This window comes from Eschrichtius robustus, chromosome 16 (assembly GCF_028021215.1).
Source record: "Eschrichtius robustus isolate mEscRob2 chromosome 16, mEscRob2.pri, whole genome shotgun sequence".
NCBI lineage: Eukaryota > Metazoa > Chordata > Mammalia > Artiodactyla > Eschrichtiidae > Eschrichtius > Eschrichtius robustus.
In genome coordinates, this window is record NC_090839.1 from 89,665,313 (window position 1) to 89,691,236 (window position 25,924).

Genomic DNA, 25,924 nt, shown 5'->3' on the forward strand with positions numbered 1-25,924 from the left:
AGTCCCTAGTGTACACTTTATTTTATTGATACGACAGATAACGCTAAGTTGTGATGCTTGTTACAGAGCCTTTATGTTTGAAAATTTGAATGTTAAAGTATAGATTCAATAAACTATCTTTCGTATTGTAGAGGGTGGCGAGGCGTGGAGTCTGGGTGGGCACCGTGCTGGCCCCCTAGAGGGGCTGCCGGAGGTGGGGCGGTGCCCTCCGAGGAACAGCTCCCTCCCTGCCAGCGCGGGAGAGCCTGGGGGCACACGGGGCGCGCTGGGGTGCCGGGATGGCTCTGACTCGCTCCTCGCCTGCCCTCCACCCTGCCCGCAAACAAGGAGCAGCGAGGGAGACGCGGACAGCCCCCAGCCGCCAAGGGAAAGGGCCAGAGCCGCCCCCCATCAGAGGGGGCTGCACCCTCGGTGATGCCACACTCAGCACGGTCCCAAAGAAGGGGTCTAGAACCCCGCAGAAGGTTATAAAGTGAGAGTCTTGACCCACTGTGGGTATCCAGGCTTCCTTCCCCGGACTCACACACCTCCTGATGTCCTCTTTGGTCACTAAAGCCACGGCTGGGCCCTAATACCAGGCTGGCCGGTCCCAGGCTCTCAGTCTGCGGCCCGGCTGGTGTCCACCTGGTGGCCGTTGCTTCACCCTGGTGGGAGGCGCCTCCTGCACCAGCCGCTGACCGGGCGCGGGCACCTCCCGGCTGGGTGTCTTTGGCAGGTTCGGCCGTGTCCGCCTCCCTGGGCTCTGGGCTGGGGTCCTCCTCTTTGACAGGAACAGAGACTCTGGGGACGAGAGGGTCCCGGCCAGGCAGCTGCAGACACACCCCTTACGTGGAAAGGGGTCTCGTGGAGGGACCAGCGGCCGGAAGGTGTGTCCCAGGCACTGGGCCTCGGGCAGCTGTGGGCGCAGAAGAGAGTGCAGATGGGGGCCCGGCCCTGCGGGCGCTCGGTACCAGGTGTCCGGATTCCACCTGCCCTGAAGCAGTTCCCAAAACGCTGGATGAAATGTACTTTAAAAAGTCAGTTAAACTGTGCAGTTGAACCCCCCCAAATTCCGAAAGCCCTAAACTGAAATGAGGGCACAAGTTCAGGGAGGCTGGCCGCTGACCCGAGGCCTGCCGAGCACCACCCCACCCCCGCCCCCCGCCGAGTTGCGTGGCCATGGGGGACTCCGCGTACCGCAGAGTCCCCGCAGGGAAGGGCTGGGGCCCCGGGGAAGACCTCCGAGCTCCGCTTCTCGCTGGCAGGGAGCGGGTGCTGAGGGCCCTCCGAGCACTCTGCAGGGAAGGACACACTTCATTCCCGGGACGTTCTTTGAGGTCAGCATCTGTGATTATCCCCATTTTGCAGACGAGGAAAGTGGAGCACAGGGGGACTGTCATTTTCTACGTCAGTCGGCCAGCGCCATGAATGCGGTGAGGACAACCCGACCTGACCCCACCTCTGGAAGCAGCCACTCTCGTCCGCCCTCGGCGCGGCTGCAGTGGGCGCCCGGCCCAGGTGAGTGCGCCCTGCTCGCGCGCCATCCTCCGGGCCGCAGCCCTGCCCGTGTCCTCACGGCCTCCGAGGCCCCGGCGGCTCTGCCGCTGCGGCTGACACGCCTGGGACAGCCCGGCCCCGCCGGATTTGAACTCGGGTCGTTGGACTGGACTTTCAGCCACCACAGAAGTCTACCCTGCAAAGACAATGGTAAGGGAACGTTTCTAGAGCGGCCTTGGCTCTGTGTGAAGCAGGGTAAAAAAGTCCCCTCAAAATCCGTATTCTAAAACTGGTTCGTAGGCACGTTTGAGAGTCAACCTTGCAATAGCTGAACGAACGACGTGAAAAAACTGAAAGCTGAGCATTAATTGGCATCTTGGCAAATTGAAAAAAAAGCATTTTCTCTAGGTGTCACATCCTCAACCCTGGCCTCCCTGGACCCAAGTCCGGAGGGCCGGGTGGGCCGGGCCAGCAGCGCGTGCGGGCGAAGGGCGTCGCCGGAGCTCGCAGGGCTGGGTTGGTCCCATCCCGGGAGGGTCAGGTGCCCCACGGCTCTGTTCCGCGCACCACCTGTCGCTTCTCGGAAAGCATCCTGGGGCCGGGACGCCGGCCAGGGGCGTCCGCCCCTGAGGCGCCCACCCGGCCCCCCTCAGCCTCCTCGGCGGCGGGCGTTTCTTAGGGCGTCCGGGGGCGTAAAACCGGCCGGGGGCGGAGCCTGGGGGCGTGGCTAGGAGCGTGGCCGGAGTTGGGGCGTGGCGGAGCCCGGGGGCGTGGCTAGGAGCAGGCCTGGACGTGGGGCGCGGCGGGGCGCGGCGGAGCGCGGCGGAGCGGGCGGGCTGGGACTTTCGGAGCAGCAGCGCCGCCTGGTGGCCGAGCCCCGCCAGGTGCCCGGGGAACTGGGGCACAGCCCTGGGGGCTGGTTCACAAGCGGGGCGGGGCCTGACTTGAACGGGACAGCGGTAGAAAGCGCTCGACAGGAGGGGGTTATGTGTCTTGCCCCACCACACCCGGCGTGTCTCCCCCACTTGGTGTAAGAGCAAGGCGCACCCGGACTTGCTCCCAGTAAGGCTTCTGGCGGCAGGTATCGTGGTCACTGGGAGCACTCTGCTGGGTGGGTGCCCTGCCCTTCCTCCTGCTCGTAGGAGGCTGCAGGTCTGCAAAGGTGACAGCACCTCCAGCCCACCCAGCAGGGGCCCCAGAGCCCCAGCCTTATCGTCCTCAACTTACTCAGGAGCGGGAAAAGGTCTAAAAAATGTCACTGACCAAACCCATTTTCCCCGGTGGCAGCTGCCACCTCGGGGAGGTTGACACTGCTTCCTTTCTGACTGCACGTGTTAGTGATCTGTGGTTTCTGGACCATCTGAGACATGGGCTGAACGGGGCCCGGCCCTGACACGTGGGGACTAGGTGGGAAGGAACAGCCCCAGGGGAAGGCCCCCCCCCCACCGCCCGCCCGCCCGCCCGCCCAGCAGCACTGCGTCCGTCCCCCGGACGCCGCAGCAGCTGCGGGGCTGCCTGTGGGGCTCCCTGCTTCCTGGGTGGAGGGAAACAGAACAGACCCCGCCTCGTTCACACAGGCATTTTGCAAAGGAGATTTATTTTCGCCGTCTCTCTTCTTGCCCCCAAACAAGGACCAGCAAGACACAAACCAAGCAGCTTCCACCCCGTCCCAAGATGGGCTGAAGCCGAGAATCAGTGCTGTGTCACCACACAGCTCACTGTGGCCACGAGAGAAAGGGGTTAAGATAAAGACAGAGGCCAAAGGCTGAGACTGTGACAGCCTCCCTGACCACTGAAGCCACGGCTGGTAATACCAGGCTCCCAACCCGCAGCCCGGCCCGGCATCTACCTGGTCCCTTCACCCTGGCAGGAGGCCCGCCTCCCTCTCCACCAGCCGGCTGACCGTGCGCAGGACCAGGGGCAGGGCCGTGTTGGTGTCACGGTGATAGCGGGGCTCGGACACCTCCACGCTGGGCGTGAACACGAACTGGGCCACGCTGGGCATCTTCAGCAGGTTCAGCAGCTCGGTGGCCCGCGTGCGGACGGCTCCCGCGTCCTCCTCACCGGGCATGGAGCCCCTGGCTGGGCTCTGGGCCAGGCTCCTCATCTTTGACAGGAGCAGGGAGACCCTGGGGACGAGGGGGTCCTAGCCCGTCAGCTGCAGGCGCACCCCTCACGAGGGCAGGGGCGTCGTGGAGGGACCAGCTGCCAGGAGCACCCAGCTAGCGCGGTTTTAGCCGGGAGAGGTGAGGCGGCAGTGCTGACACAGCCCCCGCCACGTGCATCCAACCAGAAGGCCTGTGCGGCTCTGGGGGACGGAACAACCTCCAAAGCCGTTCCCTTTCCCTCTACCCACCGGGAACTGGTACCTGGGAATCAGGTCTTGGCTCCGGGAGGCCAGCTTGGTCAGTGTGGTCATGAGCACGGTGATGACCTGCGGAGGACACTTGGGAAGGGTGGTGGAGGGCCGCGACTGGGTGACCTCGAAGAGCAGGGCCTCCAGGGCTTCGAAAAAGTTGTTGATCTGCTCCACGGTGCACCGCCGGTCCCAGGACACCGACAGGTACTCGCCGATGGCCCACACCTGGGTGGGGGACAGCGCTTCAGCCCTGTGACAGGCCGCACGTCAGGCGCGGGCCGGGGCGGGGCAGCGGCTGCCTTACCACGGACGTGAGCACGTGCCCGCCGCCGCGGGGGCCGCCCACAAACTCCAGCAGCTCCTTCGCATGCTCGACCACCAGCGGGGGATGCAGCTTGCACAAGGCCGGGAACTGGGAGCTCAGCACCCTGCCAGAGAGGACACGCGGGCTGTGCTCGCCCCGCACCGACCCGAGCCCCACGGCCCGTCCCGAGAAGACCTGGGCGGTGGCGGGAAGCCCCCAAGCACCAGGTGGAGGTAAAGGCAGTCCCGGCCCCGCCAGGAACCTCTTGCCCCGCCGGGGAGGAGGCTGGGCTGGAGCGGGGTGAGCCCGCGTGAACTGGGCCTTCAGCAAGGGGGACAGACGCTCTGGAAGGCTCCATGGAAGAGGGGCTTGGGTGGGCAGGGAGGGGTCCGTGCAGTGGCCTAGGAAGTGCCGAGGCTGCGGCGGGGTCTGTGGCAGCTGCGGAACCGTAGCCGTGAGGGGTGGAGAGCACAGGGTCAGCGAACCCGTCCAGGGCTGGGCCGTGGAGCCACAGGAGGGGCAAAGCCTGCCACGAGGGACCCACCTGTGCACACCGGCTTCGTACCCCGGGGCCTGGTAAAGCGAGTCACTTCGCTCCAGGAGCAGCAGTGCCAGCTCGCTGGCCAGGGCCCCGTCAGCAATCTGGGGGGGGGGGAGAGAGAGAGAGAGAGAGACTGCGTCCCACCCCCAGGGAACACCTCTGCTCCGGACCCGGCTGGCTGCTGCCCTGGGGGCTTCTCTCGGCCCCAGTTCTGGTGTGAGCAGCCCTGTCTGCTGTGACGGACCGGCCCCTGGGCCACCGAGGAAGCTGGGGCCCTGTGGGTCCTGGCTCCGGCCGGCCCTCTGCTGCAGGGACAGAGGCCCCAGGAAGCGGGCTCACCTGTGTCACCGCCGAGAAGAACGCCCAGAGCAGGGTGGGCACGGCCTCGGCGCACTGGACCACCCGGGCACAGCCGGCCAGGGGCTGCAGCAGCCGGTAGAGCGGCGTCAACCTGGGGACACACGGCCCGGCCCTGAGCACACGCCTGGTCCCCGTCCGCCCGGGGACCCGGCTCTGGGAGCGCCTGCTCTGCCCTCATCAGAGGCCACCCTGCGCATCTCCTAATCCACAGCCTGCTCCCTCCGCGGCCAGCCCTGCTCCCGTGGCACACGGAGGGCGGGAGTGCGGCTGGGGGCAGGAGGCCGTGGTCCAGTCCTGGCCCTCCCGCCCCTAGGATGTGCTAAGCCTCCCTTTCCCCACCTGTGGAAAGGAGTCAGCACAGCGCCTACCCAACAAGGAGACAAGGACGGGATCGGGAAACTGAACAAGCAGACCGCAAGCCAGGTGCCCAGGAAGCGCTTGGCCACGTGGCCAGCGCCTGTTGGGTGGGGGTCACCAGAGCTGTCTCTCCAGGTCAGAAGGCACCAGGCCTGGGGCGGATGCCAGGGCCCAGCCTCAAGGCCTCAGGGAGCTCTCGTGTCCCGCGTGGGGCCTGGGGACGCCCGGCAGCGAGCCCTACCTCTCCACGGTCCCGCTGGCCTGGGCACGCAGCAGGTGCTGGAAGAGACCCTGGGCCTGCGAGTCCCGGAAGGCCTCCAGGCAGCCGGGGGCCCTGATGGAGACGTCCCAGGGCGGCCTCTCGGATGCGGCCTGCAGCGACCTGTGAGCAGAGAGACTCCCGAGGCTGGGCTCGGATGTGGGCTCTGGCCCAGGCCAGCCGAAGCTGGACTCGACCCCTGCCCTCGCGGTACCCACTGGCCAGGGAGAGACTAGAGTGGACGTCACCGTAACATCACGGTGCCCTGACCCAGCCAGGAGCTGCAGGATGACCCGAAAAGGCCTGGGGGCCGGGCGCCTGGGAGGCTGCACGGCTGAGTGAAAGACAGGCTGGGCTCCGGGGCTGCCGTCAGGGGGCGGCGAAGAGGTGCAGAGAGACGCTCTGCTTGGGAGAGAGCAGGAGCGGCCGGGGGCAAGGAGGGGCGGGGACAGGGCAGACGCGGTCAGAACAGGGGCCCACCTGAGCTGCAGGTCCAAGGCTGCGGTCAGACAAGGCAGGTCCAGCAGCAGGTGAAGCATCTCCACGGCCGTCCCTGCATCGACCAGGGACGGGAGGAGCGCCACAAAGTCGGAGGTGAGGGGCGGGCTGTTCCAAGCCAGGAACTGCGGGGACAAGCAGGGCAGCTCAAGCGGGCGCCCGGAGGGCGTGACGCCAGCCCTGCCACCTCCTCCTCTTTCATTGTGACCCACGAGTTGGAAAATATGCCCTTCAACTTTCTTCCCCCCTATTCTTTTTGCTTCTGCGCTCACTTTTGTACCAACCATCAAATCACTTTCTATTTATCATCGTTTATTTTCCTGATTAAAGAAGAACTAAGTCTCTGATTTTAGAAACGCCACGCAGTGACACGCCAATCACAAAAGACACATCAGGGCTTCCCTGGTGGCGCAGTGGTTGAGAATCCGCCTGCCAGTGCAGGGGACACAGGTTCGAGCCCTGGTCTGGGAAGATCCCACATGCCGTGGAGCAACTAAGCCTACGTGCCACAACTACTGAGCCAGCACTTAGAGCCTGTGAACCACAACTACTGAGCCCGCGTGCCACAACTACCGAAGCCCACATGCCTAGAGCTGTGCTCCGCAACGAGAAGCCACCGCAATGAGAAGCCCGCGCACCCCAACAAAGAACAGCCCCTGCTCGCCGCAACTAGAGAAAGTCCGCGCGCAGCAACGAAGACCCAACGCAGCCAAATACATATAAAAAAAACCCAAAACCCATCAAAGACAAAGGTGCCAAATGGCTGAACACACCCGGCAACGCCCCCCAGTGAAGAGATGCTAACCTGAACCAATCCTGCGAGCTCAACCACCTAGCCAGGCCCGACCTCGCCTTCCCGAGGGCACAGGCACGGGCGCCCCACCCCCCTCAGCCCATGCCAGGACACTGCCCCAGGGGCCCTGCACACCCCAGGCCCCCAAGCCCCTGCTCTGGCTCATGGATGACCGAGCGTGCCTTGAAGAGGTTGGGGAAGCTTGTCCTGAGAACGCCAAGGTTTCTGCCGAACAGAGGCAGGCTGTCCCTGCAGAACTGGACGAACTCGAAGGCCAGCATCGGGCTGTGGAAATGTTCAGCGGGGATCCTGGTGAAGAGGTGCTGGTAGACGGCTTCTGCGTCCACTGCGGCCGCCTCCCCTGAAAGGCAGCGGGCTCCGTCAGGGCAGAAGGCCTCGGGTGCTGGCGGGGGCCCCCCGAGCCTCGGGCCAAGCCTCCAGGGCCACACGTGTCTGCGGGACACCAAAGGCAGACGTGTCCGCCCTTCACAAGCACGAGAAGAGGCAGCTGAGCCGGATCCGGCTCTTCCCAGGTGTCTCTGGCCACAGACCCACCCTCTGGTTACGCTGACGGGGATCGTTCCTTGGAAGGGGCTGGTTTCACGGCACCTTCCAGGAAACTCTCGTGGCAAAGAGTGTTCACGATCAACACAGAGTTGGTAACGTTTTCATTTGCTACTTAAATCCATTTAAAAGTTCCCACCATCGAAGTGCTCACCGCTCACCAGAGCAGTGCTGCTCTACGGACGAAGGGAGGGGAGCAGCGTGCAGGGGAAAGCCGCCCGCCCCGCGCGCGGGCCCGCTCCCGCGGGAGGGCGGAGGCTCACCGTGGTGCAGGAAGAACTGGGCCACGGGCAGCAGCGCCCGCACCCAGGCTGGGTCCCCACGCAGGCGCGTGTGCAGGGCCTTCAGGCAGGAGAGGGTGCGGTACAGGAAGGAGGGGTCCTGCCGGCAGAGCACGTCCAGCACCAGCACGGCCTCCACCAGACACTGCGGGGACCCGAGGAGGCAGCTCAGATGGAGCTGAGCAAGCGAACGAGCGCGCGCCCGCCCGCCCGCCCGCCGGGCACTCACTGCTTTCTGCAGGTCTGAGTCTGCCTTCCTCAGGGCTCCTGGGGGAGGGAAGAAAGCCACCTGGTCTCTGCGTCCCCATCAGAACAGCCGAACAAGAAGGTGCCCTGTGTTCTGGAAGCTCAAGGAGAGGCCGGGCAGCCCAGAGCTGGGAGCGACCCCAGCGCAGACGCGAGGTGGGGACCGAGCGCCGTGGGCCGCGGACGGGCAGGGTGGCCCCGGGACTCACGCCGGTTACTCTGCTCGAGCAGGCGCTGGCAGTACTCGAAGGCCTTCTCCCGCAGCCACTCCTGGGGCGGCAGCAGGTGGCTGGCGGTGGACGTGGCCGAGAGCACGGACCGGGTGGAGCCTTCCAGCTCCGACTTGTCGTCTGGAAGGGAGAACGAGGGCTCAGCAGGACAGAGCAGGGCCATCCGCAGGGCGCGAGGAGGGCTGCTGCGCCCTGTCCCGCCTGCTGCCACCCCAACGGGACACGGTGGTGTGGATGAGCCCGGACTGTCTAACGGCTAGTGGGCTTGCAGAGGAGGAGTTGGGAGAAGCTGTCTGAACGGTCCTGTCGACACCTGGCTTCTCAGCACGTCTGGGAAAGGCCTTCTGGAGACCACGGGGCTCAGCCAATGTCGCCCAGGGGCCCACCACGTCCTGCCTGCGTCCTACCTGCATCCGGGGCACCGGAGCCCCCAGGCTCGCTGTCCAGCAGCCAGGCCCGCAGCATGGAGAAGGCCTGCACGTTCAGCCACTGGTCCTCCGTGAAGCGCTGGCCCGTGGACAGCACGGTGAAGAAGTCCGTGGCCACTGCCCCGTCCACCTCGGTGACAGGGCCCAGCTGCAGGAGGCAAGGAACGTCAGCCGGCGCTGCGGGGCCCGGGAAGGGCCGAGAACACGCGGCCTGGGGCGCGAGCCACTGCCCTGGCCGTCCACGCTCCTCCGGGACCACGGGCACCCTGCCCCCCCCCCCCCCAGGGTGCATGAATGCAGGCACTTGAGCTGAAAACACGGCCCTCGGTCAAATGCGATCCCTGCCCGCATATTCCGGGCCTCAACCCACAGAGCGCGTCACAGGCTCGGGGCTGTGACCCAAAGCGCCCCCGCATGCCCGAGTGGAGCGAGGAGAGAGCGCTCGTTCTGGAACCGGGGAGGAGGCATGGGCGGCAGCCTGAAGGCCAGGCCGGCTGAGGCGGCCCGGGGACAGGGAGCCCCGAGTCCCCCAGCCTCACCTGCCGGGCTCTGGGCGTGGAGAAGAAGCCCCCGGAGGAGTGGGCGACCCCCTGCTGGACGCTGGCGTAGCGGAGCCAGTCCCCCAGCCGCTTGCTGAGCGCCCTGGTCTGCTCTGTGCAGGGCGGGGGCGACACCGTAGGAACCGAGTTAAGTCCCGCAGGCTCGGGCTGCCTGGGCTGCCGCAGGTCTTCCTAGGAACCGGCAGCAGCCCCAGCGGCCCCTCGCCCCCGGTGGCGGGGTGTGTGCAGACCTTCGTGGAGGGCGTCCGGGGCCAGGCTGGTGACCTTGGACACGACAGGGAGGAGGTGCCTCAGGCTGGGCCCCTCGGGCTGCCGGCTCTCCAGGACCTTGAGGACGCGCTGGCCCAAGCTCCTGACCTGCTGCTGGTCACCCTGCAAACCCCACAGCAGAACATGTTCCTGTGCGTCACAAACGCCACCCGGGTCAGGCGTCCGGAACGTCACAAGGGCAGCCCCGGCCCTGCGGCCTGAATCAGCCTCACAGCCCTGGCTCATCCCCCCACGTGGAATGGGGGCGGAGGGGGGAGGCGCCCAGGCAGCGCCGAGGGCTGCTGGGTGACAGGGGCCCAGCCGAGCCCGCCCGCCCCACGGGGAGCACGTGGCCCGCTGGTTCACTGAGGCCCCAGGGCCACCAAGGGCAGGGTGGCGGCAGTCACGTTACCTGGGCCAAGAGCACAGAGGCCACGAGGCCCAGCTGCCGCGTGTTCTGGATGTGGTCGCAGGAGAGGCTCAGGCTGTCGGAGGGTGACATCTCTCTCAGGACAGCGGCGCAGAGGAGCTGGAGCTGCTCGGGGCAGGTGGGCGAGCAGAGGGTGGTCTGCAGCAGCGCCACGCAAGGCTTCTCCAGCCTGGGGGGAGGGGGCGCGTCACCCCTCGGGGATGGGCCGGGGCAGGCAGCGCCCCCCTGCCCCGCCATGCCCCAGGGACACGTGCGCGCACCTCCTGCTGTATTTTGTGGCCGAGACGATGAGGAAGAGCCTCCGCAGGGCGTCCAGGGCGTCGGGACCCCAGTCCTCCTTCCGCAGCAGCGCACAGACCCGGGTACAGAGCTTCCCCAGCTCCTCGTCCCTGATCTCCCTAAACAAAGACGACAGCGTCGGCAACCCGGCAACAAGGGACCCGGAAACGCCGCCCTGAGCTGTGACAGGACGGCTCTCGGGCTGGGGACCGTCCCTGCTGAGCAGAGGACAACCCAGGTGTCGTGGAGGAAGGCAGTTCCAGCAGCACCAGGCCTCTTGTGACGAACCCGCTGACCGGGTACCTGACCTGGGTCCTTGGCCCCCCCACCGGCCAGGCGGGGGACCCTCACTCTAGCAGTTACTACAGCAAACCTCCACGCATTCAGATTGTTATTCCAGGACCAGAAACACAAACCGATTGGTTTAGGAGTCAAAAGTAAGGGGGATTTAGTCTGAAACCAGTTGCTTTTCAAAAGATTCCTTCAGTGAACCTTTAACTTCTGGGAACAACAATTAAAAATGAAAGGTCAAATATTATGACACATTAATACTTAATTTAAAAATTTATCTATTGAGCATTTATAACAGGTAAGATGCTGAACCAAGTCTCAGAACGGAAGCCTGGTTCTGGGCTTACTCCAGCCCAAAAGGCAAGAAAAAGCAACATGGCCACAAGTCACCGCGCTGGGAGCTTCTGGGGGGCTCTTGGCAGGGCTCCCTACACAGCTGGGCCCCCGCCGCGTGTCCCCGCCCCCAAAAGCCATGACTGAAGACCACCAAGTCCACTCTGCTCGAGCTCGGGGTCTGAAATTCTGACCTGAGAGAGACGGCACATCCCCAGGCTGTGGGGCTGAGGAGAAGGTCCGAGAACCACGTGGGCTGGGGGTCCCGGGCGGCGGCTTGGGTTTCCTGTTCTTACCTGAAGGCTGGCAGACAAATCCCAATGGCTTCCCCACCACGCCTCGCCTCCCACCCCCGTTTCCATTTTTTCACTTAAGCCAGCCAGAGTGGGATTCAGCCACCTACAAACACAAGCAAAGGCGCATGTAGGACGAGGAGGAGGAGACAGAGTTGAGAGGCCGGGTCCAGGTCTGCTTCTCACCGGGGTGACGACTAACGGAGAAGCTGCCAGCCCGTCTCGCAATTATAACTGAAACTCTTTCCCAGAACGGTGGTGCCCCTCACCCGTACCCCAGATTAGTCCCTTCCAATGTATTCTCCAAATCGCAGGATTCTTTCTAAAAGGCAGTCTGCCTACACCCTTCAGTAGCTCCCCACTGCTTTCAGACCCGAACTCCCAGGTGCTAGCAACGCTCACAAGGCCGTCTCGTCCTGTTTCTCCTGCTTCCGCCCCTGGCACGGACCCTCTGCCTGAAACGCTCTTGACTGCTTCCCTCGCTGGCTGACGCGTCACACACTCTGAGCTTCTGTTTAGTTGTCTTGTCCTTCAGGAAAGCCCCCCTGGCCTTGCTGCTCCCCCACCCCTTACCCAAGTCCCACTTTCTTCACCTATTCTGCAGTTCACAAGTCATGCTTCTGATAACCTTCCCCAGCCTTGCTTTCCATCTCTGAAAAATACAGAGAGAAACTAAAATTTACTCCAAATCCTAACTCCCAAACTTTAGTAATTTGTTTTAAAGTGCCACCAAAAATCACCGGCTTAATTAAAGAAAAATAGTGAAAACTAGTAAGACTCAACTGATAGTTATTAACTTTCCTCAAATCCCAACAGAGAGGAATTCCCACCCACCAGAGACAGAAAGACAGAGAAATAGGAATTAAATAGTGAGGGCTATTCCTCCTGCCTTTCAGCCTATACATTTATGACCTTGAATAGAAGATGAGCTGGGTGTTCTGAGTGGGTCTCAGTTCTTACGTGTCCCCTGGCAAGAACTCTAGGCTAAGCATGTCGCATGCTGAGTGAGATGCTAGCATTTAAAGATAATCTGTTTTCAGGGAGAGGAGATCAAGATGGCAGAGTAGGACGCAGAGCTCACCTCCCACCACAAACACATAAAAAATACGTCCACACTGAAAACAAACTGGAGACTGGCAGAAACACTCCCGTGCAACCAAGGCTGTGAGAAAGATCCGTACGGACTTGGGGAGGAGGAGCGATCGGTTGGGACTTGTGCCCCTAGTAGGGGACACAGAAGAGGAGGGGAGTACTCGGGCTCAGAGACCTTACTGGGGAGGTAAGGGGTTCGAACCACATACTGGGTGTCCCAGCCTCAGGGTCCGACACCAGGAAGATGAGTTCCCTTGGCTGGTTTGAAAACCAGTGGGACTAACAGCAGGGCTGTAAGAAACCTCGACTCCATTCATGAAGCATGGGCGCAGGCTTGCTTACTCCTGAAATAAGGCAGAGGAAGCAGACTGAAACTGCCCAGGGCTCTGGCTGGTTTCCCGTGATCACCCCAGCACGCGCCCCAGCCCCAGCCCGAGCTGAGCACCTGCTCCAGCCCCTCTTGCTCCAGCACTGCTTCCCCTTTGGGGGCAAAGACGCCACTGCTGGGAGCGGGGAGAGCGCACACTTGGAACAGAACCAGCTTGGACCCGACCCTCAGGACAGCTGCTCCAGCAAATCGGGACCCACCCTGATTGATAGGGCAGTGATGGCCACTGAACAGACGAGAAGCTCCAGCTCGCACCTGGCTCTGGCTCCAGCCCCTTTACGTCTCCAGCCACACCTCCTACCGAGGCGACAGCTGCCAGCACACCCTGGAAGAAGATGTGACCCCTGCTCACTGCAGCTCCTGCTCCCCCACCAAAGCCAGTGGGCACATGCATACTGTACAGGGACGCTCCCACACGAGGACACCCCTTCGAGACCACGACAGGTGACTCACCTAATTTCACAGAGACAGAAAAAGCCAAGCAAAATGAGAAGACAGAGGAATTTGTTTCAAATGAAAGATCAAGAAAAAAAAAAAAAACAGAAAAAAACAACCAATGGAACAGAGATAAATAATTTACCGGATAAACAGTTGAAAGCATTAGTAATAAGAATGCTACTTGAACTAGGGAAAAGAATAGATAAACATGGGACTTCCCTGGTGGCGCAGTGGTTAAGAATCCGCCTGCCAGTGCAGGGGATACGGGTTCGAGCCCTGGTCCAGGAAGATCCCACATGCAGCAGAGCAGCTAAGCCCGTGTGCCACAACTACTGAGCCTGCGCTCTAGAGCCCGCGTGCCACAACTACTGAAGCCCACGCGCCTAGAGCCCATGCTGCACAAGAGAAGCCGCCGCAAAGAGAAGCCTGTGCACCGCAACGAAGAGTAGCTCCCCTCGCTGCAACTAGAGAGCCTGTGCGCAGCAACGAAGACCCAATGCAGCCATAAATAAATAAATAAAATTAAATAAACAAACAAACAAACAAATAAATGGGTCCACCTGCCAATGCAGGGGACACAGGTTCGAGCCCTGGTCCGGGAAGATCCCACATGCCATGGAGCAACTAAGCCTGTGTGCCACAGCTACTGAGCCTGTGCTCTAGAGCCCACGAACCATAACTACTGAGCCCACCTGCCAAAACTACTGAAGTTCGCGTGCCTAGAGCCTGTGCTCCACAACAAGAGAAACCACTGCAATGAGAAGCCCACGCGCTGCAAAGATGAGTAGCCCCCGCTCGCCGCAACTAGAGAAAGCCTGCACACAGCAACAAAGACCCAACGCAGCCAAAATAAAACTTTTTTTTAAAAAGAGCAATGAGACTAAATCCATGCTTACCTACAATTTCTCACCTTTGATATTAAAAACAAAAAAAAGAATAGATAAACAGTGAGAATTTTAACAAGGAACTAGAACATATAAAAAAATAATTGGAGCAGAAGAATACAATGATTGAAATGAAAAACATACTGGAAGGAATTAATAGCAGACTAGGTGATACAGAAGAACACACAAGTGATCTGGAAGACAGAATAATGGAAATCATCCAATCAGGACAGCAAAAAGAAAAACACATTAGGGCTTTCCTGGTGGTGCAGTGGTTAAGAATCCGCCTGCCAATGCAGGGGACACGGGTTCGAGCCCTGGTCCAGGAAGGTCCCACACGCCACAGAGCAACTAAGCCTGTGCGCCACAATTACTGAGCCTGCGCTCTAGAGCCCGCGAGCCACAACTACTGAGCCTGTGTGCCACAACTACTGAAGTCCACGTGCCTAGGGCCCGTGCTCCGCAACAAGAGAAGCCACCGCAATGAGAAGCCCGCGCACCACAACAAAGAGTAGACCCCGCTCGCCGCAACTAGAGAAAGCCCGCGTGCAGCAACGAAGACCCAACACAACCAAAAATAAATAAATAAAAAATAAACTAAAAAAAGAAAAAACACATTAAAAAAAATGAGGACAGTTTAAGACATCTCTGGGGCATCGTCACGTGTACTAACATTCACATATAAGGGTCCCAGCAGGAGAAGAAAAGAGTCAAAAATGTATTTGATGAAATTATGACTGAAAACTTCCTGTGCCTAAAGAAGGAAACAGATATCCAGGTACAGGAAGCAAAGAGAGCCCCAAACAAGATGAACCCAAAGAGACCCATGCCAAGACATACCATAATTTAAAAATGGCAAAAGTTAAAAAGGGAATTCTAAAGGCAGCAAGAGAAAAACAATCACATACAAGGGAACCCCGATCAGGCTATCAGTGGATTTTTCTGCAGAAACTTTTCAGAGCAGAAGGGAGTGTCGTGAGATATATTTAAAGGGCTGAAAGGAAAAACCTACAATCTAGGATACTCTACCCAGCAATGTTATCATTCAGAATTAAAGGAGAGAGAAAGAACTTCTCAGACAAGCAAAAAACTAAAAGAGTTCATCAGTACTACACTGACCCTAAGAGTTAAAGGATCTCCTTTATGTGGAAAAGGCTAGAACAAGAATTTACAGAAAAAGAAAAAGTCCCACCAGTAAAGGCAAATATATAGTAAAGGCTGTGGGTCAACTAATTAAATAAACTAGTACAAAGGTCACCATATATGAACCCCATGGTAACCACAAATCAAACTCGATATTGTGAAAATGACTCTACTACCCAAAGCAATCTACAGGTTCAACTCAATCCCTGTCAAGTTACCAATGGGATTTTTCACAGAACTAGAACAAGAAATTTTACAATTTGTATGGAAACACAAAAGACCCCAAATACCCAAAGCAATCTTGAGAAAGAAAAACGGAGCTGGAGGAATCAGACTCGCTGACTTCAGACTATACTACAAAGCTACAGTAATCAAGACAGTATGGTACTGGCACAAAAACAGAAATACGGATCAGTAGAACAGGATAGAAAGCCCAGAGATAAACCCACACACATATGGTCACCTTATCTTTGACAAGGGAGGCAAGAATATACAGAGGAGAAAAAACAGCCTCTTCAATAAGTGGTGCTGGGAAAACTGGACAGCTACATATAAAAGAATGAAATTAGAACACTCCCTAACAAACACCATACACAAAAATAAACTCAAAATGGATTAAAGACCTAAACGTAAGGCCAGACACTATAAAACTCTCAGAGGAAAACATAGGCAGGACACCCTATGACATAAATCACAGCAATATCCTTTCTCACCCACCTCCTAGAATAATGGAAATAAAAACAAAAATAAACAAATGGGACCTAATGAAACATAAAAGCTTTTGCACAGCAAAGGAAACCATAAACAAGACAAAAAGGCAACCCTCAGAATAGGAGAAAATATTTGCAAATGAAGCAACTGACAAAGGATTAATCTCCAAAATATACAAGCAGCTCATGCAGCTCAATATAAAAAAAACAAACCCAATCCAAAAATGGGCAGAAGACCTAAATAGACATTTTTCCAAAGAAGACATACAGATGGCCAACAAATACGTAAAAGGATGCTCAACATCACTAATCATTAGAGAAATGCAAATCAAAACCACAATGAGGTATCACCTCACACTGGTCAGAATGGCCATGATCAAAAATCTAGAAACAATAAATGCTGGAGAGGGTGTGGAGAAAAGGGAACCCTCCTGCACAGTTGGTGGGAATGTAAATTGATACAGCCACTATGGAGAACAGTATGGCGGTTCCTTAAAAAACTAAAACAGAATTACCATATGACCCAGCAATCCCACTACTGGGCATATACCCTGAGAAAACCATAATTCAAAGAGTCATGTACCAAAATGTTCATTGCAGCTCTGTTTACAATAGCCAGGACATGGAAGCAACCTAGGTGTCCATCGAGAGATGAATGGATAAAGAAGATGTGGCACATACATACAATGGAATATTACTCAGCCATAAAAAGAAACGAAATTGAGTTATTTGTAGTGAGGTGGATGGACCCAGAGTCTGTCATACAGAGTGAAGTAAGTCAGAAAGAGAAAAACAAATACCATATGCTAACGCATATATGTGGAAACTAAAAAAGCACTAATGATGAACCTAGTGGCAGGGCAGGAATAAAAACGCAGATGTACGGAACGGACTTGAGGACATTGTGGGGAAGGGGAAACTGGGATGAAGTGAGAGAGTAACACTGACATATATACAGTACCAAATGTAAAATGAATGGCTAGTGGGAAGCTGCTGAATAGAACAGGGAGATCAACTCGATGCTTTGTGACCACCTAGAGGGGTGGGATAGGGAGGGTGGGAGGGAGGCTCAAGAGGGAAGGGATATGGGGATATATGTATACACATGGTTGATTCACTTTGTTGTACACAGACACAACACTGTGAAGCAATTATACTCCAATAAAGATGTGAAAAAAACAAAACAAAAAACAAACCCTCAAGGTAAGAAAGAAAAAGAAGAACGGAGAAGAACTATAAAAACCGACTAGAAAACAAGCAACAACATGGCAATAAGTACATACCCATCAATAGTCACCTTAAATATCAATGGACTAAACACTCCAATCAAAAGACATAAGGTAAGAGGGAAGAGATATGGGAACATATGTATATGTATAACTGATTCACTTTGTTATAAAGCAGAAACTAACACACCATTGTAAAGCAATTATACTCCAATAAAGATGTGAAAAAAATAAATAAATAAAGATGCTATGATGATCCATGTAAAAAAAAGTTAAAAAATAAAAATCCCACCCAGTTCTCTCAAAAAAAATAAAAAAAATAAAAAAGACATAAGGTGACTGATTGGATAATAAAACAAGACCCATCTATATGCTGCTTAAAAGAGAATCACTTCAGAACTAAAGACACACACAGACTGAAAGCAAGGGGATGGGAAAAGATACTTCATGTAAATAGAAACAAGAAAGCTGGGGCAGCAATACTCATATTAGACAAAGTAGACTTTAAAACAAAGTCTGTAACAAAAGCCAAAGAAGGGCATTATGTAATGATAAAGATAATAGGGGACTTTAACACCCCACTTACATCAATGGACAGATCACCCAGACATAAAGTCAGTAAGGAAACAGTAGTCTTAAATGACACATTAGACCAGTTGGACTCAATTCAACTGGGCATCAGTATCTACAGGACATTGCATCCAAAAACAGCAGAATACACATTCTTTTTAAGTGCACATGGAATGTTCTCCAGGATAGATCACATGCTAGACCACAAAACAAGTCTCAACAAATTTAAGAGAATAGAAATTATACCCAGCATTTTTTCTGACCACAACTATACGAAACTAGAAATCAATTACAGGAAGAAAAATGGGGTAAACACAAACATGTAGAGACTCAACAACATGGTACTAAAAACCAATGGGTCAATAAAAGAAATCAAAGAGGAAATAAAAATACCTCAAGACAAATGAAAATAAAAACACATTCCCAGGCTTCCCTGGTGGCGCAGTGGTTGAGAATCTGCCTGCCAATGCAGGGGACACGGGTTCGAGCCCTGGTCTGGGAAGATCCCACATGCCACGGAGCAACTGGGCCCGTGAGCCACAACTACTGAGCCTGCACGTCTGGAGCCTGTGCTCTGCAACAAGAGAGGCCGCGATAGTGAGAGGCCCGCGCACCACAATGAAGAGTGGCTGGCCCCCACTCGCCGCAACTAGAGAAAGCCCTCGCACAGAAACGAAGACCCAACACAGCCAAAAATAAATAAATAAAAATAAATAAATAAAAAGTTATTAAAAAAAAAACCACCACATTCCCAAATCTATGGGATGCAGCAAAAAAAATTCTAAGAGGGAAGTTTATAGCAATACAGGCGTACCTCAAGAAACAAGAAAAATCTCAAACATCCTAACTACCTACCATCTAAAGGAATTAGAAAAAGAAGAAGAAACAAAGCCCAAAGTCAGCAGAAGGAAGGAAATAATAAAGATCAGAGAAGAAACAAAATAGAGACCAAAAAAAAAAAAAAACAATAGAAAAGACCAATGAAACCACAAGAGCTGGTTTGTTTGTTTATTTGTTTGTTTTTTTAAATTTTTATTTATTTATTTTTGGCTGTGTTGGGTCTTCACTGCTGCATGCGGGCTTTCTCCAGCTGCTGTGAGCCGGGGCTACTCTTCGTGGTGGTGTGCGGGCTTCTCATTGCGGTGGCTTCTCTTGTTGCGGAGCACAGGCTCTAGGTGCACGGGCTTCAGTAGTTGTGGCATGCGGGCTCAGTAGTTGTGGCTTGTGGGCTCTAGAGCGCAGGCTCAGTAGTGGCACACGGGCTTAGTTGCTCCGTGGCATGTGGGATCTTCCCGGACCAGGGCTCGAACCTGTGTCCCCTGCATTGGCAGGAGGACTCTTAACCACTGCGCCACCAGGGAAGTCCCCGAGAGCTGTTTTTTAAAAATATAAAATTGGTAAGCCTTTAGTCAGGCTGATCAATAAAAAAAAGAGGATCCAAATAAAATAAGATACGAAAGAGGAGAAATTAAAACTGATATCGCAGAGATACAAAAAACCATAAGAAAATACTACCAACAGTTATATGCCAACAAATTTGACAATCCAGAAGAAACTGCTACATTTCTAGAGACATACAAGTCCAAGACTGAATCAAGAAGAAATAGACAACCTGAACAGACCTATCACTAGTAGTGAAATTGAATTAGTAATTAAAAAATCTCCCTGGGCTTCCCTGGTGGCACAGTGGTTAAGAATCCGCCTGACAATGCAGGGGACACAGGTTCAAGCCCTGGTCCGGGAAGATCCCACATGCCGCGGAGCAACTAAGCCCATGTGTCACAACTGCTGAGCCTGCACTCTGGAGCCTGAGAGCCACAACTACTGAAGCCCGCGCGCCTAGAGCCCGTGCTCTGCAGCAAGAGAAGCCACCACAATGAGAAGCCCGCACACCACAACGAAGTGTAGCCCCCGCTCACCGCAACTAGAGAGAGCCCGCGCACAGCGATGAAGACCCAACTCAGCCAAAAATAAATAAATAAATTTATAAAAAAACCAAAAAACAAAACTCCCAGTGAACAAAAGTCCAGGACTGGACAGCTTCACGAGGGAATTCTACCAGACATATAAAGAAGAGATAATACCCATCCTTTTCAAACTATTCCAAATAATTGAAGAGGACAGAACACTCCCAAATTCATTCTATGAGGCCACAATTACCTTGATACCAAAACAAGACAAAGACACTACAAAAAAAAGAAAATTACAGGCCAATATATTTGATGAATATAGACGCAAAAATCCTCAACAGAACATTAGCAAACCAAATTCAACAATAAAAAAAAAAGATCATAGGTAATTCCCTGGAGGTCCAGTTGTTAGGACTTTGCATTTTCACTGCTGAGGGCGAGGGCTCAATCCCTGGTCAGGGAACTAAGATCCTGCAAGCCGTTCAGCACAGTCAAAAAAAAAAAAAAAAAAAATCATACACCATGATCAAGTGGGATTTATTCCAGGGTCACAAGGATGGTTCAATATCTGTGAATCAATCAGTGTTAAGACACCACATTAACAAAAGAAAGGATAAAATTCACATGATCATCTCAACATATGCAGAGAAAGAATTTGACAAAGTTCAACATCCATTCATGATAAAAATTCTCATCAAAGTTGGTATAGAGGGAACATCCCTCAACATAATAAAGGCCATTTATGACAAACCCACAGCTAACATCATACTCAACAGTGAAAAGCTAAAAGCTTTTCCTCTAATATCAGGAACAAGACAAGGATGCCCACTCTCACCACTTCTATTTAACACACTATTGGAAGTCCTAGCCACAGCAATCAGACTAGAAAAATAAAAGGCATAAAACTTGGAAGGGAAGTAAAACTGTCACTATTTGCAGATGACATGATACCATATATAGAAAACCCTAAAGTTTCCACCAGAAAACTATTAGAATAAATAAATTCGGTAAAGTTGCAGGATACAAGATAAATATTCAGAAACCTGTTGTTTTTCTATATGTTAGTAAAGAACTATCAGAAAGAGAAAGCAAGAAAACAATCCTGTTAAAATCATGTCAAAAAGAATAAAATATACCTAGGAATAAGCTTAACATAAGAGGTGAAAGACCTATACTCTGAAAACTATAAATCACTGATAGAGGAAACTGAAGATGATACAAAGAAATGGAAAGATATCCTATGTCCATGAATTGGAAGAATTAATATTGTTAAAATCTCCATACTACCCAAAGCAATCTACAGATTTAATGCAATCCCTATCAAAATACCCATGACATTTTTCACAGAACTAGAACAAATAATCCTAAAATTTACATGGAACTACAAAAGACCATGAATAGCCAAAGCAATCTTGAAAAAAAAGGACAAAGCTGGAGAGAGGTATCATGTTCCCTGATTTCAGACTATACTCTACTACAAAACTACAGTAATCAAAACAGTATGGTACTGGCACAAAAACACACACATAGATCAATGGGACAGAAAAGAGAGCCCAGAAATAAACCCACACACTTACAGTCAATTAATTTATGACAAAGGAGGCAAGAATACATACATACACACACACACAATGAGGAAAAGACAGTCTCTTCAATAAGTGGTGCTGGTAAAACTGGACAGCTACATGTAAAAGAAAGAAATTGGAACATTCTCTAACATCATATAAAAGTAAACTCAAAATGGATTAAAGACCTAGATGTAAGATCGGAAACCATAAAACTCCTAGAAGAAAACACAGGCAGAACACTCTTTGACATAAATCACGGCAATATTTTTTTTTGGATCTGTCTCCTAAGGCAAAGGAAGCAAAAGCAAAAATAAACAAATAGGACCTAATTAAACTTAAAAGCTTTTGCATAGCAAAGGAACCCTACCGAATGGGAGAAAATTTTTTCAAGTGATATGACTGATAAGGGATTAATATCCAAAATATATAAACAGCTCACACAACTCAATATAAAAAAAAACTCAATTAAAAAATGGGCATAAGACCTGAATAGACATTTTTCCAGAGAAGACATACAGATGGCCAATAGGCACATTAAGAGATGCTCAACACAGCTAACTGTCAGAGAAATACAAATCAAAGCCACAGTGAGATAACACCTCACACCTGTCAGAATGGCTATCATCAAAAAGACCACAATAACAAATGTCAGTGAGAATGTGGAGAAAAGACAACCCTAGTTCACTGCTGGTGGGAACGTAAATTGGTGCAGTCACTATGGAAAACTGTGAAGTTCCTCAGAACACTAAAAATTAAACTACCATGCCATCCAGCAACTCCAATCCCAGGTACATAACCTAAGAAAACAAAAACACTAATTTGAAAAGGTACATGCACCCCAATATTCACAGCATTATTTACAATAGCCAAGATATGGAAGCAACCTAAGTGTCCATCAACAGATGAATGGATAAAGAAGACGTGATTATATATAGATATACACATACAATGAAATATTACTCAGCCATAAAAAAAAAAAGTGAAATTCTGCCATTTGCAACAGCATGGATGAACCTGGACAATACTATGCGTAGTGAAATGAGTCAGACAGAGAAAGACAAATACTGTATGTTATCATTTATAATGCAGAATCTAAAAAATGGAATTAATGAATACAACAAAACAGAAACAGACTTATAGAGCACATACTAGTGGTTATCAGTGGAGAGTGGGAATTGGGGAGGGGCAAGATAGGCGTAGGGGTTTAAAAGGTACAAACTATGTATTAAACAAGCTACAGATATATTGTATAGCACAGGGAATATAGCCAATATTTTAGAATAATTTTAAGTGGAGTATAATATATAAAAATATTGAATCACTATGTTGTACACCTGAAACAAATACTGTAAATCAACTATACTTCAATTTTTGAAAAAAGATATCTATTTTTCTTTAATACAGCTCTCGTAAATTCAAGTGAACTTGAATTGGAATACTGGAACTTGAATATTGGAATATCCGTCCAAGATTAAAAGAAATACAGACTTTTTTGGACTTGGTGGGGAGACAGTGCTACAAATCCTCAAAACACTTGCTTTACAGACTTTCAAGGGTTATTCTAGCCATATCAAACGTTTAACCCTGTTTACAGCCTTCAGAAACTAATATGCATTCAAGATCTTGCTTCCCTAAGATCAGAGGAGCCTCAACCAGCCTAATCTTTCCCACCAACTAACTGGTCCAGCTCCGAATCCAGTTTTTTTTTTTTTTTTTTTTTTTTTTTAAAACCATGGTTCTGGCCGCATTTTCTTCTCTTAAAGTAGCATCAAGTCTTACACTGTCTGATAGACTATGGGGTTTGAGTCCGAGCTTACATCTGCTTTCTCCCATGAGTGGCTAGTTGGTGAGGAAAGGGCTACCGACTTAGTGAGAGTCCAGACCCAGCTCGGGGTCCTAAGACGCTGGGTAATTTCTCAATACATCCAATGCATCCACAAGAGAGCGGATCTTTCTATATAACAAAATCCTCCATACCTCCCCAAAGCCCTCGCAAGGTATCGAACTCATGGGCTTTGCACAGGGCTCGCCATGGCTCAATCAAACAGGCTCTCCAGCGTCTTTGCAGCTCTCTTGACCCTGAAGCAACTGACAGCTCTGGACCCCACTTCCTGCCAGACGTGGGGTCCGCACCCGCCAAGCCTTCGGCCAAACCATCAGCAGGGTCCCACCCCACTTCATTTCCACTCATCCTTCAGAGCGCTCTCAGGAGCCGCCTCCTCCGGGGACCAGCTCGACCCTCCTCGGACCTCCTCACCCCGTGCCTGGCCGCGTGGCCTCCCCGACCTCAGTCTCTAAAGTGGGTTCAAAGGGGGCTCCTTCGAGTCGCCGCGCGCGGGCCCGGCTCTGAGACCCACCACCAAGTGACCGAAGGGAAAAGCTCGGGCGCACCTGGCCTGGAGGAGCAGACTCTCCGCCCCCGTCGTGAACATCCTGCTGCCGCCGCCGCCGCCGCCGCCGCCGCCGCCGCCGCCGCCGCAGTCCGGAGAGCAGCCCTCACACTCCGCACGCTGGCGACTCCGGGAGAAAAGCCCGCAGCAACGCCGGCTTCCGGGTCGCGTCACGTGCAGCGTCCCGTGGCGCATCACGTGAGCAGGGCGCACAGGCCGCCGACCAATGGGCTTTGACGGAGCGTCTCAGCCGGGGGCGGGGCCGGCAGCGCGAGGGCCGCCGGTCAGGGCCGGCTTTGGGTCGCGTTCCGGCACTTTGGACCGCGGGAATCCGGGACCAGGAGACCCCGGAACCTCCGCACCCCGGAACCATGGTACCCGGCACCCCGGTGCAGCTCCGGGCGCTGGGCGCCCGGGAGCCGCTAGGAGCGGCCTGTCACCGCTGGGCCTCAGCCCGTCGCCCCAGTTCTAGGTTCTGTTCCGTGAACACAGTCCGCTCCGCCGCCTGCAGGTCCCGTGTTCAGTGCGGCCTGAAAAATACTACACAGACTGCGGTCGTGGGCCGGGTCCGTGTCCTGCAGTTTGCAAGGAACGGCTGCAGCTCTCAGAAGTTCTTTTTTAAAGCTCCCGTTTCATTTTGCACTCAGCGTAGGCTGTACCTGCTGCTTTAAAAAATCTTATTCAATCCCCACCATAATCACAGACTATCGGTATCTCGTTTTACAGATAAGGCAACATGCTCAGAGAGGGAAGGTCAATTTCTAGTAATTCTGAGCGGTGTGTTGGCCACGGTATTTCCAGCCTGCAGACTGCGCGGGGACACAGGGCGGTCCTCTGGGCAGCGACAGTCCAGCGTGATAAATGCTGTCACAGCCTAAGACAGGAGGAATACTTCGGGAGGGACAGGTGCCTAAGATGAGCCCAGAGGGTGTCAGACCAAGGGGTGGGAGGGGAAGGCCTAGGCGAAGGTCCTGAAGGCAGCACGAAGGCCTGCTTCCTGTGGCTTACGTGCACCTCAGGGGAAACCTGCTGTTTGGCAGGAGAGTAGAGAATGGACTGGGGGGCCGTGGGGTGGGTGGGTGGAGAGAAGGGGCTGGTGCAGGAGAGGGAGGGAGGTTCCCTGAGCTAGGTAAGGGCCACGTGAATGGAGACGTAGGCTGATTCAGTAACCGTTCAGGGGGGATTTGTAGCACCTGGTAACATGGATTTGGGTGAGAGGAAGAACAGGGAAAAACCAAGGGCAACAGCAGGTTTCTGCTTATGGGGTGGCGCCATTCACTCGACCTGGGGGCAGGAGAGGATGAGGAGGTTTGTGGAGTCATTCATTCAAGGAACAAGCAATGCCTGAGTCCCTGTGCTGTATGCGTAGTGTTTTAGGTTCTGGGGAATGGGGACCGCGAGAGGCCAAGTCCCTGCCCTCATGGAATTTACAGCCAACAAAAACGATCATTATCAAATATACACTCACACACGTAAGCCTAGTAGTGAAATGCTCTGAAAGGGTCATAAAGCAGAGTAAGAGAAGAGGGTTGAGGGAAAGTTGGATGTTCTTTGGATAGGGAGGGTCAGGGAGGCCTGGGAGGGATGAGCAGTGGGGAAGACCCAGAATGGAGGGGCGGGGGCGGGGGCGGGGGCGGGCTCAGCACTCTTCTGCTGGAATTCCGGCCTCCGGACGGTGAGATGCCCTTACAGCGCCCAGGTGGAGATGTTGCGGGTGACTGGTGCTGAGGGTGAAGAGCCGGGAGCCAGTGGGAGCGGGTGAGGCGGTGAGAACGCATCTGCCCCGAGAGCGCATGGAGCGAGGCGGGCGCCCCCCACCCCCACCCCCGAGAGCCCCGAAGAGCCCCAGGGTGAAGAGGAAGGGAACTGGCCTGGTTACAGGCCGTCCTCCTGGGAAGCCTGCTGAGCACCGTACCTCGGCCATCTCACCTAACGTGGCCGTCTCACCCTGAGGGAGCGTTATTGTTACCATGTGAAGGATGAGCTGGCTGAAGCTAAAGGACTGGCTGAGGGCCCTCGTACGTGTAGGCGGAGGAGGGCTCGGAACCAGCACCTGGACCCCAGGTCAACGCCTGTAGCCGCTCTGCCCGCTGCCTGCTGAGCAGTGGCCGGCGAAGCGGGAGTCCCAGGTGCTGCAGGGAGGCCTGAGCGAGGGCAGCGCGGACTCCGTGCACCTGGCGTCCCTCGGAGGCCCGTCTGGAGATGGAAAGCAGGTGTCTCATTAGGAGATTCAACATAAAGAATTGCAACCAGGTGGGGAAGAACGGAAGGGGCACACGGAGCGGCAGCTGCTCCTAATGCCCGGGGAACAAGGGGAAGAGGGTGGAGTGGTGAGAGCCTAGGGCCGGGACGAGGGGTCCCGCAGAGCTGAAACTGACCTGGGAGGAGGCCCCCATGGGCTGGGACAACCCACCGCGGTCAGCTGCTGTTGCCAGGACGTTTCCTGGAGCTGAAGAAAGCCGCGGAGAACGGGA

At 54.2% G+C, this 25,924-nt stretch overlaps 1 protein-coding gene across 3 annotated transcripts; it reads right to left on the bottom strand.

Moving 5' to 3' along the window:
- Window positions 1-4: 4 nt before the first annotated feature.
- Window positions 5-23,573, bottom strand: AP5Z1 (adaptor related protein complex 5 subunit zeta 1). 3 transcript variants are annotated; one of them, XR_011076889.1, is made up of 18 exons: window positions 23,452-23,573; window positions 10,196-10,333; window positions 9,918-10,104; window positions 9,487-9,628; window positions 9,236-9,348; window positions 8,676-8,844; window positions 8,248-8,388; window positions 8,022-8,059; window positions 7,775-7,937; window positions 7,130-7,308; window positions 6,137-6,279; window positions 5,639-5,779; window positions 5,020-5,131; window positions 4,684-4,781; window positions 4,140-4,263; window positions 3,846-4,060; window positions 1,177-1,672; window positions 5-895 (listed from the first exon to the last, which is right to left on the bottom strand). XR_011076889.1 is itself a non-coding variant. In XM_068565507.1 (17 exons), the coding sequence occupies exons 1-17, from the start codon at window positions 23,490-23,492 to the stop codon at window positions 1,651-1,653; spliced, it is 2,166 nt and encodes a 721-aa protein (XP_068421608.1). In that variant the 5' UTR covers window positions 23,493-23,573; the 3' UTR covers window positions 5-1,650. The 3 variants fall into 3 exon arrangements, 2 of the variants coding, with proteins under 2 accessions (XP_068421608.1, XP_068421607.1); XM_068565507.1 differs by having other exon boundaries at window positions 5-1,672; XM_068565506.1 differs by lacking the exons at window positions 5-895; window positions 1,177-1,672 and adding an exon at window positions 2,995-3,605.
- Between the last annotated feature and the right edge of the window lie 2,351 nt (window positions 23,574-25,924).